General features: G+C 51.2%; 1 protein-coding gene across 1 annotated transcript in view; it reads left to right on the top strand.

Moving 5' to 3' along the window:
* sgcz (sarcoglycan zeta) overlaps positions 1 to 17,301 on the top strand; it is a 208,523-nt gene continuing 191,222 nt past the window's right edge. The window contains 1 exon segment of the mRNA XM_077013582.1: positions 1 to 851. Coding sequence (XP_076869697.1) covers positions 813 to 851 — 39 coding nt within the window. The 5' untranslated portion in view covers positions 1 to 812.

Here is a 17,301-nt window from a genome sequence, read left to right as displayed (position 1 = left end):
GCGTGCATCTCTCTCCGTGGCTTCACGAGCCCGTTAGAACCGCAGGCGGAGCAGCTCGCGCTGGAGGTTCCGGTGTAGGACGCGTGTGGTGGGGACCGTGTAGTCACCTGGTGACCAACTACACCGGAGGAGAGGCGCCGCGCGGCAGGAACCCACCCGCTCAACTCACTTAACACTCATCCGCGCGGAGGAGGAGGCGCTCCCCCCTTCTCCTCCCTCTCTCCCTCCCTCCCTCCCTCTCAGACCCTCGCGCTCCCAAACAGAGAGACCGAATTCAGACGGAGATCACTTCAAAGAGGCACCGCACCGTGACTCGACGGGCGCTGTGTGTGTGTGTGTGTCAGCGGAGCGCGTGCGGTTGAGGGGGGGAGGTGGGAGTGTGTTCGGCGGGGCTTACTCCGTCCTGAGAGACCGAGCCGAGCCGGATTTCACCTGGCGCTCCTCTCCTCGTCTCCATCGAACCGAATTCCTTTAAAACTGCCGCATGAGGATGCGTGTGGACCGGACTCGCCGGGGCGCCGCGGTTCGGCCCGTCTCTCGCTCCGTGTAGAGGGCACCATGGGCGCGCGCTGGGGGAATTAGTTTACCCTCGCAGGGGAGCGCGAGAGGCTCAGACGAGCGGACGTGGCTCATTAAACACGTTTCATTCTTGTTTGGACTGTCGCGCGGGACTCGCTGTCTGACCGTCTCCCCGAGCACGCGGGGATGAGCCCGAGGGGACGTGGCGCGGCGGCTCCGAGCACCGGGCTGGACCTCACCGCGGAACTACAAGTCTAGATTATACAACTTTGCGACGACTTTATCATATCTGGATGGAGCGGTCGGCGTCGCTGGATATCGAGGCGCTGAAGGTAGGTCGATGTGTGTGTGTGTGTGTGTGTGTGTGTGTGTGTGTGTGTGTGTGTGTGGGGGGGGGGGGGGGGTGTCGGGGTTGTGCAGGCTTGCACAGATGGATTCTCTGTTTGAGGCTCGCGGCTTGTTACCAGTGCTGCGGTGAAGTGTCGGGTTTTGTGCGCGTGGGGTGCATTTCAATAAACCCGTGTAAGTTGCGCCAGCTACGGGACCGGGGCTGCTCTTTAGGTGCGCGCGACGGTGTGTGACGGTCGCCCCGACCTGCAGTTAGTCGAGAAGCGGCGAAAGCCCCAGTTAACGGTTAGCTTGTCTAAAATGCGCGTTTGGTGGGAGCGAGAACAGTATACACACAGCAGCATGAAGGAGGCTATTTTAACCGCGTTCGTCCCACCGTCGCTGTGTCGCCTTCTCCCGTTACGTGTTCGGTATTTGGGCAAATGTAAAGTTGCGTTTTGTTTTGAAGTTATTTATCGTGGGAGCATTTGGAAGCACCTCTCCGTCTTGCCGTAGTTCTCACTCAACTCGTCATGTGTCGGTGCGTGTGTTGATCTAACGGAATTCTGAGTTCGGATCCGAGTCTGTAGTTCAGCACCTGCGGCAGTGGACAGCTCCGCCTGCACGCGCAGAGTCACGGAACAACCCAGCTGTGGTTGACCTGGGCTCCGTTTACCCGCAGTCATCCTGCCGCCTTCGCCCGCTCTCTCTCTCTCTCTCTCTCTCTCTCTCTCTCTCTCTATCTATCTATCTATCTATCTATCTATCTATCTATCTATCTATCTATCTATCTATCTATCTATCTATCTATCTATCTATCTATCTATCTATCTATCTATCTATCTATCTATCTATCTATCTATCTATCTATCTATCTCCCGGTGCTCTGACCGACCTTTGATGGCATAATGAATCGCTACGTAGCGCTTCCGTCTTCTTAATCGCAGTAGTGTTCGGACTGGACGCCCCTGTGAGGTTCGTCTGAGGTCCGATGAAGAGGCAACGTTTCTCTGATGTTCCTGTATCGGTTAGTAGTGATAGCAAGAATTGAGGTTTGGTGTGGTGCAGTTGTTTGGATGTTGGACAAGGAATGCCTGGACTTTAATTTAGAGTACGAGTATTTTAAAAGTAAAGTAGCTTTTAATCTAAAGAATGTCAAGTAGGTAGTGTAACCAGTTTTCAGTTCTGTCCAATGTGACCCATTACTTGTCCAAACGTGAGCGATGTCTGTCTCCAGAGAGCATGAGAGGGGTGTTCACTGCTCTGGTCCAGAGTGCTTCAGAAGGATGTTCAGTTCTTTTTCCCAGAGTGCTCTAAAAACATGTCCAGCACACCTTTTCCAGAGCAGTCAAGAAAAAAATGCCTGGTGCTCTTCTCCTGCGTTCTCCAGAAACACGTCCAGTTCTCTTCTTCTGAGTTCTCCAGAAACACGTCCAGTTCTCTTCTCCTGCATTCTCCAGAAACACGTCCAGCTCTCTTCTCCTGCGTTCTCCAGAAACACGTCCAGCTCTCTTCTCCTGCGTTCTCCAGAAACACGTCCAGCTCTCTTCTCCTGCGTTCTCCAGAAACACGTCCAGCTCTCTTCTCCTGCGTTCTCCAGAAACACGTCCAGCTCTCTTCTCCTGCGTTCTCCAGAAACACGTCCAGCTCTCTTCTCCTGCGTTCTCCAGAAACACGTCCAGCTCTCTTCTCCTGCGTTCTCCAGAAACACGTCCAGCTCTCTTCTCCTGCGTTCTCCAGAAACACGTCCAGATCTCTTCTCCTGCGTTCTCCAGAAACACGTCCAGATCTCTTCTCCTGCGTTCTCCAGAAAGATGTTCAGTGCTTTTTCTGGCTTCAGTCTCCACCAGCTGGCACTCATGATCAATGAACAGCGCTATGTCTGACAGTGCGAAGGAAAAGAAAAAGAAAAACAGAACCAGGAGGTTCTGGACGCCAGCTCCTCTTCCTGCAGCTCCAGCGGACCCCGTCGACACCGAGGAAATATTTACGACTGCTCTTCACAAACAGTGCGCTGGACAAACATGCACGTCTACTCATCCTGCTTAGAAGTGGAGGACTTAATCGACTTTTCCTTGCCACTGAATTACAGCTCGCTAGCCATGGACACTGTCAGCTGTTTGCTAGATCCATGCAGTCAGCTGAATAGCAATATAACCGCTAAACCCAAACAGAAGACACGAAGGTGGATATTTGATAACATCATGTCAGTTTTATGGGGTAATTAGCATAGACATAGAGAGAACTTGAAATCAGAACCTGTTATAGATTTTGTAATTAACGCTGAATAATCTGATGGTTAATGTGGGCTACTTGGTTGTCAGGGTTGGGAAGGCTACTTTAATAAATGTATTCTGTTACAGATTGCTGATTAACTTATTAAAATGATCTAAAAGCTTACAGTAAGAATTTCAGAACACTGTTCCTGTCCAGTGTCACCAAGCTCCTGTGATTTCTGTGTACACAAGCATGAATACATCACCAGATTCCATATAAACATTGTAAAGGATTTTATGATTTACCGTCTTTGACCCTCAATCTGAACACGAACATTTTGTTCACTCTGTTGTCTGTCTGCCCCTCAGTTAGAACTCCTCTTTCCCCCCTTAAATCCTGTTTATCTTCTACACCCACATCCAGTCTGTCTGTCAGTTTAATGATTCTTAGCCAGTTGTCTTAAGACATATCTTATTTCTTCTGTATTTAATTATCTACCTTCCTTATTAAACTTTGAAACTCTTTCCTGACACATGTGTGGTGTGAATCTGTTCTCCTGGTACCAGCTACGCGTCTCTGAGGGTTGAAGAAATTCATACTGCTGATTGTAAACCCTTATGGTTGTGATCTACGTCTAGAGATGATTCCAAAGCCTATCGGTGATGTCTGAGCTTCCTGCACCTCCAGGGTTCTGATTTAAATGGGCCTGCTTGTGCTATGCATTACCAGTTAACTACCAGTGATGAAACAAAATCTGCTCTGGACATAGAGTCGAGATGCCGAGTTAAATCACTACTTGTGCGAAACAGTAAAGTAGATGAATTCTTTATCTTGGAGAACACTCCCTTAAGCAGTGTAATTAGATTAGTGTGTTCTGTGAGTTTGGTTCAGTTACGGGTCGGACCTAAACGGCACCATGGTTGAAGGTCTTCCAGAAGGAGGCACTATGGCTACGTCATGTGGGCGGAGCTTGCGGGACTGCAGGACTGCTGCGCACCTGCTGGTTGCTATGGGAATGAACTGTCGCTGTTCTCCTGATTGGACAGATCCAGGTGTGTAGATGGTGCAGTTTAGTTTCAGGTAATGTTGTATCTGTGCTCACAGAGCGAATCGCCATCATCATCATCATCATCATATCTGTGGGTTCCAGGCACATGTCAAGTGTTTTGAATGTAACGAATCCGCCTTCTTCTTCTAAGGTTCAAACAGAGAGGTTGGTACGGGGCTAACCACGGGCCCTCAGAACCTCACAATATGGTACCAATGGGGCTGTGTGTGTGTGTGTGTGTGTGTGTGTGTGTGTGTGTGTGTGTGTGTGTGTGTGTGTGTGTGCGCGCTGAGTTTTGGGCTAAAGGTATCTCAGGTCTTTCTGTGGCCTGAAGCTTGCGCATAGCGATAGCTCTCTCCTACACACACACACACACACACACACACACACACACACACACACACCAGGCCTTGCAATGTGCTTTCTCGTACACACTCTAGTTTGATGGGGAAGAGGGGGGTATGAATAAAAAACTTGCAGTTCTTACACTGACCTCAGGTCAGTCCCATGTAATAAGCCTTAAGAAGCTGTGATAGGATCTGGAAGGGACGGAGCAGGTCCCAGACCTGTTGAGAGGGCGAGCCTGCTCTTGGCACTTGACACGCAGGATCCGTGCCAGGATTTCTCCCCCTCCCTGAGTGAGAGTGCCAACCCCACCCAAACACACCCCCGCCCACCTCCACCCATTTTACGCTTCATTAACTTCGCCAGCGAGAAAGGGCATGGCGATTACATCCACCCTCGGATCAGAAGCGCCCTGCCGTCTGATGATTAATACACGCTCGTCGGGCCGAACCGGGTGAGACTAAAGATCTCGCTCGCGTGTCAGTGCCGTTCCGCCTTTATCGGGTCGCTCACGTGAGCGGAAAAAACGGCGGGATGGAAAGTTCCGGAAGAAGGTTAACGCTCTGGTGCTGGGAGTGTTGTGCACCCCGCGCCCCCTCCCCCTCCCCTCCGCCCAACTCCCAATTACCGGCCCGAGCTTCCCGTGGCTAGCGGAGCTGTCACGCTAGCCGGCAGGGCGCGCGCCGACCCGGTCCGACTCGCGTGTGCTAACGACGCTTCCCCGGCAGTTTTCCCGCCCGCCTGTCTGAGGCTGCAGACGAACCCGGTGCCGTTCGTGGCTCGGCGTACGCAGAGAGTCCGTGGGCCATCCTCCACGCTGACTACATTACGATTGTAATCTCCCTAAAAAGCTTTGCTAATTGCTAGCATTGTTCCCGGGGAAAGTGTGGCCATGGTAACGGGCTTGGTGGTTTGCCTTCCTGCGTGAGATGAAGCCCGCGGAGATAGAGATAGACGCTCCTCGTTTTGGAGCTGACCTCATACCTACGGCAGTTTGACTCACGCGGTGGAGGCCAGGCAGCAGGACGCGTGGTGGGTCTGGCAGGCAGGACGTGGTCCTCACCACGCGGGAAAGACTGGGCGTGGGTTTGGCACATCGCAGCACATCTGGGCACTGAAGCTGATCCAATAAAGCTTTGTTATTTGTTCGGTGTTTGTGGGACTCAAACGAGCCGGATGAATGACAGCTGGAAGAATAGTGAGGGTGAAGCTGTGGTCACATGACGCTGGTCACCTCTTCTTGGGGGGAGGGGCCAAACAGGGTTTGAACATACTGATTAGGACGAGAGACTATAAGTGAGAGTATGAGGAGGAGTGAGAGAGATGAAGGGAGAAAGGGATGAGAAGGAATGGAGGGGTGAATGTGAAAGGGGGAGGGTGGAGGAAGTAGTGGAGGGTGGAGGAGAGACGGTGGAGGAAGGGAGGTGGAGGTAGAGGAGGAGGTTGTGGAGGGTGGAGGAGGTGGTAGAGGGAGGGTGGAGGAGGTTGTGGAGGGTGGAGGAGGTAGAGGGAGGGTGGAGGATGTCGTGGAGGGTGGAGGAGGTTGTGGAGGGTGGAGGAGGTAGAGGGAGGGTGGAGGAGGTCGTGGAGGGTGGAGGAGGTTGTGGAGGGTGGAGGAGGTAGAGGGAGGGTGGAGGATGTCGTGGAGGGTGGAGGAGGTCGTGGAGGGTGGAGGAGGTTGTGGAGGGTGGAGGAGGTAGAGGGAGGGTGGAGGAGGTCGTGGAGGGTGGAGGAGGTGGTAGAGGGAGGGTGGAGGAGGTTGTGGAGGGTGGAGGAGGTAGAGGGAGGGTGGAGGAGGTAGAGGGAGGGTGGAGGATGTCGTGGAGGGTGGAGGAGGTTGTGGAGGGTGGAGGAGGTAGAGGGAGGGTGGAGGATGTCGTGGAGGGTGGAGGAGGTCGTGGAGGGTGGAGGAGGTTGTGGAGGGTGGAGGAGGTAGAGGGAGGGTGGAGGAGGTCGTGGAGGGTGGAGGAGGTGGTAGAGGGAGGGTGGAGGAGGTTGTGGAGGGTGGAGGAGGTAGAGGGAGGGTGGAGGAGGTTGTGGAGGGTGGAGGGATGGTGAAGGGTGGAGGAGGTCGTGGAGGGTGGAGGAGGTAGAGGGAGGGTGGAGGATGTCGTGGAGGGTGGAGGAGGTTGTGGAGGGTGGAGGAGGTAGAGGGAGGGTGGAGGAGGTCGTGGAGGGTGGAGGAGGTTGTGGAGGGTGGAGGAGGTAGAGGGAGGGTGGAGGAGGTCGTGGAGGGTGGAGGGATGGTGAAGGGTGGAGGAGGTTGTGGAGGGTGGAGGAGATAGAGGGAGGGTGGAGGAGGTTGTGGAGGGAGCGGTGAGTACGGTCTCTGTGCACTGATCACTTCCATTACCAATCGAATGAAGCAAACAGAAGTGCACCCTGACCTGTCTGTCTGTCTCTCTGTCTCTGTCTGCCTGTCTGTCTCTCTGTCTCTGTCTGCCTGTCTGTCTCTCTGCTGGAGGTTGTCAGAATACTGAGGATAACAGAAATGCAGATATGAGACAAGACACCGAGATTTATACCCCCTCCTGTTCCTATTTTGCTCTCTTTTATAAACATCTCTCTCTCTCTCTCTCTCTCTCTCTCTCTCTCTCTCTCTCTCTCTCTCTCTCTCTCCCCCTGTGTTTACTCACCCTCCTCCTCTCCGTCTTTTACTCACCCTCTCTCACTCGGGAGAAATGGGGAAAAAAATACAAAATAACATCTGCAAAAGAAATAATAATTAGTCACTAATCATCCCAACATGGCTGCTTGTCTCTGGGGCTGTCAGGAAGTTCCCCTGGATTGTGCTGCTTGTAGAAACGTCTCACTCTTCTCTACACGCAGCAGTGTCTCTGGGTTCCTGCAGTCTAGACACTCCCATTCTGTGAACGATCTTACTGAGCGGCTTTTTTATTGATTCATATTTGGGACACTCGTTGAGGACGAGCTCTGTCTCCAGGTCTGTCTCCAGGCCGGTCCTCTCTGGACAGTGTGTTTGTCCACGCTGTCCAGGTTCGGTGGCCGGGCTGTGTTGACTGAGCCGGGCCACCGTCACCAGTTCCCTTCGTGGTTTTGTCTTTGATTGGGTTCAGAAGAGTCACCAGTGTGTAATCTGGGTTAATGGAGCGTGTGTTGTGCTTCTGTAGAGTGTCTCCAACACGTTGTGGTTTTGTTGTTGTGCCGGTTGTAATTTGGCGGGCTGAGATGGTTTGGGGGAGTGTACAGTTCTCCTCAGGCTGTTTGGTGTTTGTAATATCAGAGAGCTTCAGCTCCCTGGAGTCCCTGGACCAGCTGGCGTTGTGGACTCCACATTCAGCTTCTGGTGGTCCAGCGCTGTAGATGGTTGAGCTGGGGTCGTTAACCTCTACGTGATCCCAAACTGTAGAGAACTCAGGTTCTAATCCAACGTTGCAGATATTGTTTGGTTATCATCTTGTGTCAGAGATCCACCACCTCACTGTGGTGAAGTGCAGGTGGTTCTTCACTGGATGAAGTATCTCACAGCCAGTTCCACCTGGTGTCTCCATCTTGATGCTCTTCTGAAGGACAGACAGGGTTCCTCTAGCTTGGTCATGAAGATACTGCACTGCTTGAACTTCCTGTGGAACATGCTATTATGCCCAGATATGTGGATGTGTGAACATATATGTATACACACTCTCTCTCTCTCTCTCTCTCTCTCTCTCTCTCTCTCTCTCTCTCTCTCTCTCTCACACACGCACACACGCGCGCACACGCGCGCGCACACACACACACACACACACACACACGCACACACACACACACACTTCTGAAGACTTTTTTTCTTTGCTTGTTCATTGTTAATTAACTGCAGTCCTGTGTGACACTTACAGATATAAATCCAGGCGTGTAAATCCAGCCCAGTACAGCAGATATGTTTGTTCAGACGTGTGTACATACTCTTCCAAATCCCATGAACACTCAGAGTAAGACTCTCTTCCTCCGCCAGTAACCATGGCAACGTAATTATAACATAGTGACTGCAAATTACCAGTAGACTAGGTGATGGGGTCTTCATTCCCAGTAGACTGGGTGTTGGGGTCTTCATTCCCAGTAGACTGGGTGATGGGGTCTTCATTCCCAGTAGACTGGGTGATGGTGTCTTTATTCCCAATAGACTGGGTGATTGTGTCTTCATTCCCAGTAGACTGGGTGATGGGGTCTTCATTCCCAGTAGACTGGGTGATGGGGTCTTCATTCCCAGTAGACTGGGTGATGGGGTCTTCATTTCCAGTAGACTGGGTGATGGTGTCTTCATTCCCAGTAGACTGGGTGATGGGGTCTTCATTCCCAGTAGACTGGGTGATGGGATCTTCACGCCTGTATTCATTTTGCGTTTCCTCTGCTTGCCTTTGGGAAACTTGACCTCCTTTGCAGATGTAATAATATATTTCATATATATTATAAAATATAATAATACATTTTCTCAGACCTTGGAGTTCTACAGATAAGCAAACGTTTCTGTTTTCACGCTTTTTACGCGGTCATGATGATCATGGCCACTGGCACCTCCGTGTCCTGCACGTGTGTGTGTGTGTGTGTGTGTGTGTGTGTGTGTGTGTGTGTGTGTGTGTGTGTGTGTGTGTGTGTGTGTGTGTGTGTGTGTGTGTGTGTAGGTGTTCGTGTGTGCGTGTAGGTGTTCATATGTGTGCATGTGCTTGGGTGTGTGTGTGTGTGTAGGTGTGCTCGTGTGTGTAGGTGTTCGTGTCTGCGTGTAGGTGTTCGTATGTGTGCATGTGCTTGGGTGTGTGTGTGTGTGTGTGTGTAGATGTTCGTGTGTGTGTGTGTGTGTGTAGATGTTCGTGTGTGCGCGTGTCCATGTGTGTGTGTGTGTGTGTAGATGTTCGTGTGTGTGTGTGTCCATGTGTGTGTGTGTGTGTCTTATCTGGTTTTTGAGCCTCTCAGATGTGGCCAGTGTTTTAGATGTCTGCGTGTCTGAGCGTTTTTTCCCCCATTTCTCTCCTTTGATGTGTCCTTTGATGTCTGCTGGAAGCGCCCGTGTCTCTCGCTCTCCTCCTGCACCCCGAGGTTCTTCCCTCTGACACTAGGAACCACGTATGGCGTTACTCAAAAAAAATTCTATTAGGCTTCTGAGAATGTACAAAATGAAAGAGGTCCAGTCATGTATTGTGTCCTTTATATGAGAGTCAAGGTACCTCATGTGTAGACACATAATGCCATTGTCAGAGATATAAACAAGAAAAAAATAAGTTTAAGGGAAATGAAATTGTGGCTGGAGATACCAGAAACGGTGACGGATCCAGTCGGCCTTCCCATAGGGCAGTGGGGGGTGAGATGAGCTACAACTGCTGTGACACAGTGTTAATCTTCTACGTCCGTCAGTGTGCCACCGGAGGCACTCAGATGGTCTTACGCTTCATCACTCGTCTGTTCCCCACTGCTTCCTGTTTGGTATCTGTAGTGGAAAAAGTAGTTTTAGCAGCCTGCCGAGTAACTCCTGAGAGGTGTTAGCACAGACCCCAGCGCAGACCCCAACACAGACCCCAACACAGACCCCAACACAGACCCCAGCACAGACCCCAGCACAGACCCCAGCACAGACCCCAACGCAGACCCCAACGCAGACCCCAGCGCAGACCCCAACGCAGACCCCAACGCAGACCCCAGCGCAGACCACAGCGCAGACCCCAACACAGACCCCAACACAGACCCCAGCACAGACCCCAGCACAGACCCCAACACAGACCCCAGCGCAGACCCCAGCGCAGACCCCAGCGCAGACCCCAGCGCAGACCCCAGCACAGACCACAGCACAGACCCCAACACAGACCCCAGCACAGACCCCAACACAGACCACAGCACAGACCCCAGCGCAGACCACAGCGCAGACCCCAACACAGACCACAGCACAGACCCCAACACAGACCCCAGCACAGACCCCAACACAGACCACAGCACAGACCCCAACACAGACCACAGCGCAGACCCCAGCGCAGACCACAGCACAGACCCCAACGCAGACCCCAGCGCAGACCCCAGCGCAGACCCCAACAAAGACCACAGCGCAGACCCCAACACAGACCACAGCGCAGACCCCAACACAGACCACAGCGCAGACCCCAACACAGACCCCAACACAGACCCCAGCACAGACCACAGCACAGACCCCAACACAGACCCCAGCGCAGACCCCAGCGCAGACCCCAGCGCAGACGCCAGCGCAGACGCCAGCGCAGATGCCAGCGCAGATGCCAGCGCAGACGCCAGCGCAGACGCCAGCGCAGACCCCGACACAGACGCCAGCACAGACGCCAGCGCAGACGCCAGCACAGACGCCAGCACAGACCACAGCACAGACCCCGACACAGACGCCAGCGCAGACGCCAGCGCAGACGCCAGCACAGACCACAGCACAGACCCCGACACAGACGCCAGCACAGACGCCAGCACAGACCCCAGCACAGACGCTAGTGCAGGGAGATTCTGGTGGGTTGTTTTTGTTGATTTTGCAGGATGGGGGAGTTTTATTCAACATGAAATAAAACTGATGTTATGGAATCAGTTAGTTTTCTCCAAAAGTGTGTTTCTGCACGCCAGGGTCCAGATGTGTTTGGGGTAGTGAGGGTCTTACGTCTGCGTCCCTGAACAGCTGTATCACAGCTGCGTCTGACGAAATGGGTGATTTGGTGTTTGGGCTGTTTTACGGTTCTTATATGTGACACATTCAAATCCCCTGTGCTGAGAGAGAAGTTCACGCTTGTCTGATATCTGTCTCCAAGTGTCTCTGATATCTGTCTCCAAGTGTCTCTTTACATGCAGTTCAGTTCAGTTTTTTGTTCAATAAGTTTTCCTGGCATCACCATATTCACTTACAGTATCATCAAATTAGTATTACAGTAAAACAACATGAATGAACCTTTATAATATTAAGGAATTTAAAAACTCTACTCCACTTGAAAAATAATGAACATTAATAGAAGTGTAATTGGCATAATGCTAAGAGGAGAAAGAAATACATAAATACAAAGTTGTTTACAAACATCTCTCTCTCTCTCTCTCTCTCTCTCTCTCTCTCTCTCTCTCTCTTCTGCATGTCCAGGACTGCTGCCTGCTAAACTCGATATTTCACTTACCATTTGTTCGACAGGCCACTCAGCCAATATGCAAATTTCTCCCTTTCAGTTAATTTTCTACCATTGCTAGTTGATATTGTCACAAGTCCAGAAATCACATTTCTTTCACAATAATATTCTTTCGTTCATTTTCTCTCTCTCTCTCTCTCTCTCTCTCTCTCTCTCTCTGTCTGTCACGTTCACACATGGCACAAGGCTGGTAAAAGAGGGATTTCTCCTGCCAAAGACAATCTGGCAGCGTGGCCAGAACTGCTGGACCTGCTGGTCTCAGAACTACATTTCCCCTCACGTTTCTGGACCAGTGAGCAGGGTCTACTACTACACCCACACCCCCACCCACATGGAGAGGGAGGGGTGGAGCATGTACACATTACACACACACCGGGGCCACACAGCCCTCAGCAACACCCTCCTCCCTTGACACAATAGAACGGCCTTTTCTTTTGGAACAATGTTTGCTTGACCATCATAAGTCAGACGGGCACAATCATTTCATTGTATAGAAACAAAACAAACCGACAACCATCTACTTAGTCATGTGGGCTTTTGACCTTGAGGTGAACAAACAAAACACACACACACACACACACACACACACACACACACACACACACACACACACACACACACACACACACACACACGTCCTCTTGACCAAACTGCCCCCAGCGCTCCAACAGTTTCAGGCGGCTGTAAACGCAGCTTCTGTGCCTGTGATGGGCACCATGGGTTAGGGGGGGTGGGGGCGGGGCTGTGTTTGTGTTGGGGTGGTCTGATCTGATGTAGGGGCGGGGCTGTGGCGGGGCAGTCCTCCTGTGTGTGTGTGTGTGTGTGTGTGTGTGTGTGTGTGTGTGTGTGTGTGTGTGTCCCGTAGCCTACACCCCCCCAACCCCCATCTGTCAATCTCCAGCTGATCATAAAGTCCTTCCACTGAACTGATTATCCCATGACCTCCAGGCAAAGCCGTTCAAGAATGTCCCCTTTCTGAACACACACACACACACTCTCTCTCTCCCTCTCTCTCTCTTTGTCTATCTCAACTCTATCTCGTTTCTTCATGAAAGACAAGCAGGGTAAAGAGATTCAAGGCGATGGGGTTTTCTGCATTAAAATGTCAGAGTGTGAGGGACACCTGAGAGCACCACTCTGTTCCTCCTCTACCTCCTCTACCTCCTCCTGTCCTCCTCTACCTCCTCCTGTCCTCCTCTACCTCCCCCTGTCCTCCTCTACCTCCTCTACCTCCCCCTGTCCTCCTCTACCTCCCCCTGTCCTCCTCTACCTCCTCCTGTCCTCCTTTACCTCCCCCTGTCCTCCTCTACCTCCCCCTGTCATCCTCTACCTCCTCCTGTCCTCCTTTACCTCCCCCTGTCCTCCTCTACCTCCTCCTGTCCTCCTCTACCTCATCTACCTCCCCCTGTCCTCCTCTACCTCATCTACCTCCCCCTGTCCTCCTCTACCTCCTCTACCTCCTCCTGTACTCCTCTACCTCCCCCTGTCCTCCTCTACCTCCTCTACCTCCCCCTGTCCTCCTCTACCTCCTCCTGTCATCCTCTACCTCCTCCTGTCCTCCTCTACCTCATCTACCTCCCCCTGTCCTCCTCTACCTCCTCGGTACTCCTCTACCTCCCCCTGTCCTCCTCTACCTCCTCTACCTCCTTCTGTCCTCCTCTACCTCCCCCTGTCCTCCTCTACCTCCTCCTGTCCTCCTCTATCTCCTCTACCTCCCCCTGTCCTCCTCTACCTCCTCCTGTCCTCCTCTACCTCCCCCTGTCCTCCTCTACCTCCTCTACCTCCCCCTGTCCTCCTCTACCTCCTCCCGTCCTCCTTTACCACCCCCTGTCCTCCTCTACCTCCTTTACCTCCCCCTGTCCTCCTCTACCTCCTCCTGTCCTCCTCTACCTCCTCTACCTCCCCCTGTCCTCCTCTACCTCCTCTACCTCCTCTTGTCCTCCTCTACCTCCTCTACCTCTCCCTGTCCTCCTCTACCTCCTCTACCTCCTCCTGTCCTCCTGTCCTCCTTTACCTCCCCCTGTCCTCCTCTACCTCCTTTACCTCCTCCTTACCTCCTCCTGTCCTCCTCTACCTCCTCTACCTCCTCCTGTCCTCCTTTACCACCTCCTGTCCTCCTCTACTTCCTCTACCTCCTCCTGTCCTCCTCTACCTCCCCCTGTCCTCCTCTACCTCCTCTACCTCCCCCTGTCCTCCTTTACCACCTCCTGTCCTCCTCTACCTCCTCTACCTCCCCCTGTCCTCCTCTACCTCCTTCTGTCCTCCTCTACCTCCTCTACCACCTCCTGTCCTCCTCTACCTCCTCTACCTCTTCCTGTCCTCCTCTACCTCCTCTACCTCCCCTGTCCTCCTCTACCTCCTCCTGTCCTCCTCTACCTCCTCTACCTCCCCCTGTCCTCCTCTACCTCCTTCTGTCCTCCTCTACCTCCTCCTGTCCTCCTGTCCTCCTTTACCTCCCCCTGTCCTCCTTTACCTCCTTCTGTCCTCCTGTCCTCCTCTACCTCCTCTACCTCCTCCTGTCCTCCTCTACCTCCTCTACTTCCCCCTGTCCTCCTCTACCTCCTCCTGTCCTCCTCTACCTCCTCCTGTCCTCCTCCTGTCCTCCTCTACCTCCTCTACCTCCTCCTGTCCTCCTTTATCTGCTCCCCCATTCATCTGCCACTCCTCTGCTGCGGGAGTTCAGTGGTTCGGTTCGTGTGTTCGCTGTGTGTGTTTGGTTTGTGTGTTTGGCGTGTGTGTTGTGTTAGAAATTCTGAAACCCTTAAATGGTGAGCACAACAAAAGTCAGAAGCAGTTGGGTTAGATAATAAAGTACAATGATTTATTTCAACAAAGCATGGATTAACCCCTGAGATCTCCGTTACAAACACGCCAAGTGTCTGTCACAGAGAGAGCTCAGAGACCCTTCTCCAAGAGATCCCTGTTACAAACGCACAAGGCGTCTGCAAGAGAGAGCTAATTCCCCATTCCGAACTCTCATCTTTTATACGTTTAATCATCAATACACACGGTGTCCACGAGGTGAACATGAGGTGATCAACCAAATGTGATTGGACAATACATGAAATAATTAACACTGATTTGACAGATGCGTATGACGCATGTCCCCTCCATGCTCAGCATCCTCGTGATGTCATGGCAGACTGAGTGTCGCTGTAGTCCCTTCCAAGTAGAGATTAGGCGTCTCCAGCGAGGTCAGTTTAGGAACACCAGAGGAACATCAGATTAGGCCTCAGCCGAGGCCAGAGAACACACACACACACATCTGAGGCCTACTGAATTCACGAGAATGGCTTCAGTGCCATGATCAACACACGTATATGTAAAAGATCTCTAACACCTATCTCTAATGTGTTAAATGTATACTAAGAAAGCCTGACATAAATGGAAATCACCAAATTTCCACCACAGTGTGATTGTAGTGTGTGATTGTAGTGTGTGATTGTAGTGTGTGTTTGGCGTGTGTGTTTGGCGTGTGTGTTCTGTTTGTGTGTTATGTTTGTGTGTTCGGTGTGTGTGTGATTGTAGTGTGTGATTGTAGTGTGTATTTGGCGTGTGTGTTCTGTTTGTGTGTTCGGTGTGTGTGTGTGTGATTGTAGTGTGTGTTTGGCATGTGTGTTCTGTTTGTGTGTTAGGTGTGTGTGTTTGTAGTGTGTGTTTGGCGTGTGTGTTCTGTTTGTGTGTTCGGTGTGTGTGTGATTGTAGTGTGTGATTGTAGTGTGTGTTTGGCGTGTGTGTTTGGCGTGTGTGTTTGGCGTGTGTGTTTGGCGTGTGTGTTTGGCGTGTGTGTTCGGCGTGTGTGTTCGGTGTGTGTGTGTTCGGTGTGTGTGTGTTCGGTGTGTGTGTGTTTGTAGTGTGTGTTTGTAGTGTGTGTTCGCAGTGTGTGTTCGCTGTGTGTGTTCGCTGTGTGTGTGTTCGGTGTGTGTGTGTTTGTAGTGTGTGTTTGGCGTGTGTGTTCGGTGTGTGTGTGTTTGTAGTGTGTGTTTGGCGTGTGTGTTCTGTTTGTGTGTTCGGTGTGTGTGTGTTTGGCATGTGTGTTCTGTTTGTGTGTTCGGTGTGTGTGTTTGGTTTGTGTGTTTGGCGTGTGTGATTGTAGTGTGTGTTTGGCGTGTGTGTTCTGTTTGTGTGTTCGGTGTGTGTGTGATTGTAGTGTGTTTTTGGTGTGTGTGTTCTGTTTGTGTGTTCGGTGTGTGTGTGATTGTAGTGTGTGTTTGGCGTGTGTGTTCTGTTTGTGTGTTCGGTGTGTGTGTGTGATTGTAGTGTGTGATTGTAGTGTGTGTTTGGCGTGTGTGTTCTGTTTGTGTGTTCGTTGTGTGTGTGTTTGTAGTGTGTGTTTGTAGTGTGTGTTTGGCGTGTGTGTTCGGTGTGTGTGTGTTTGGAGTGTGTGTTTGGAGTGTGTGTTTGGCGTGTGTGTTCTGTTTGTGTGTTCGGTGTGTGTGTGTTTGGAGTGTGTGTTTGGCGTGTGTGTTCTGTTTGTGTGTTCGGTGTGTGTGTGTTTGGAGTATGTGTTTGGAGTGTGTGTTTGGCGTGTGTGTTCTGCCTCAGGTATCTTCTTTCATCCTCCTCTGCCATTGCTATGTGGTTGTTTGTTTGGTGTTTGTTTACACGCTTTGAGCGACACATTGTGAACTGGGAGGTACAGGAAGTGACAAGTGGCAGGCCCAACCCTCTGCCCCGCCTTCTGCACACCTTGACTGACACCTTCTTGTTTACCATCGCTCTCTCTTTCTTTACCTTCTCTTCTTTTTCTCTTCTGTCTCCTTTACTGTATATAAATCTAAACACCTCTACCTCCCCCTGTCCTCCTCTACCAAGTATATAGTATACCAAGTATATAGGTATATATATATATATATATATATATATATATATATATATATATATATATATAAATGTTAATTATAATTAAAATATTATAATATTAAAATATTTATATTCAATATTCAAATAACGATTTCTTTTTTTATTCCTCAACACTGGCTGGATCTTAATCTGAAGGAATTAGGACATAAACTTTTCATTAACGAGTCAATGAGGCACCTGATACCGCTGCAAAATGGTGTTGTAACACACACACACACACACACACACACACACACACACACACACACACACACACACACACACACACACACACACACACACACACACACACACACACACACACACTCCTGCTCTGTTTTCTTGTCCTGTATACACCACCCAACAGCCTCTCACTCCACCTACTTATTGCCACAGCAACAGCATGATAGCTTAACACTGTCAGAGGTGTTCAAGTTAAAAAAGGGAAATATAGAATGTATCACCCTTCTCTGTGTCTCAATCATCCCCAATCTTCTCCTGAGAGAGCTGTGTTCAGCTGTGTTAACCTGTGTTGAGCTGCATTTAAACTGCATTTGGATGTGTTTGTTTGATTGTGTATGGCTGTGTTCATCAGTGTTCTGCTGTGTTTGGTTGTGTTTGGCTGTGTTCATCAGTGTTCCGTTGTGTTTGGTTGTGGAAGGATGTGTTTGGCTGTGTTCCGCTGTGTTGGGTTGTGTTCCGCTGTGTTGGGTTGTGTTCCGCTGTGTTGGGTTGTGTTCCGCTGTGTTAGGTTGTGTTCTGCTGTGTTGGGTTGTGTTTTGCTGTGTTGTGTTCCACTCTGTTGGGGTGTGTTCTGCTGTGTTAGGTTGTGTTTTACTGTGTTGGGTTGTGCTCCGCTGTCTTAGGTTGTGCTCCTCTGTGTTGGGTTGTGTT

Source organism: Brachyhypopomus gauderio, chromosome 1 (genome assembly GCF_052324685.1).
Source record: "Brachyhypopomus gauderio isolate BG-103 chromosome 1, BGAUD_0.2, whole genome shotgun sequence".
Taxonomy (NCBI): Eukaryota; Metazoa; Chordata; class Actinopteri; order Gymnotiformes; family Hypopomidae; genus Brachyhypopomus; species Brachyhypopomus gauderio.
This window is presented reverse-complemented; position numbering and strand designations above follow the sequence as displayed.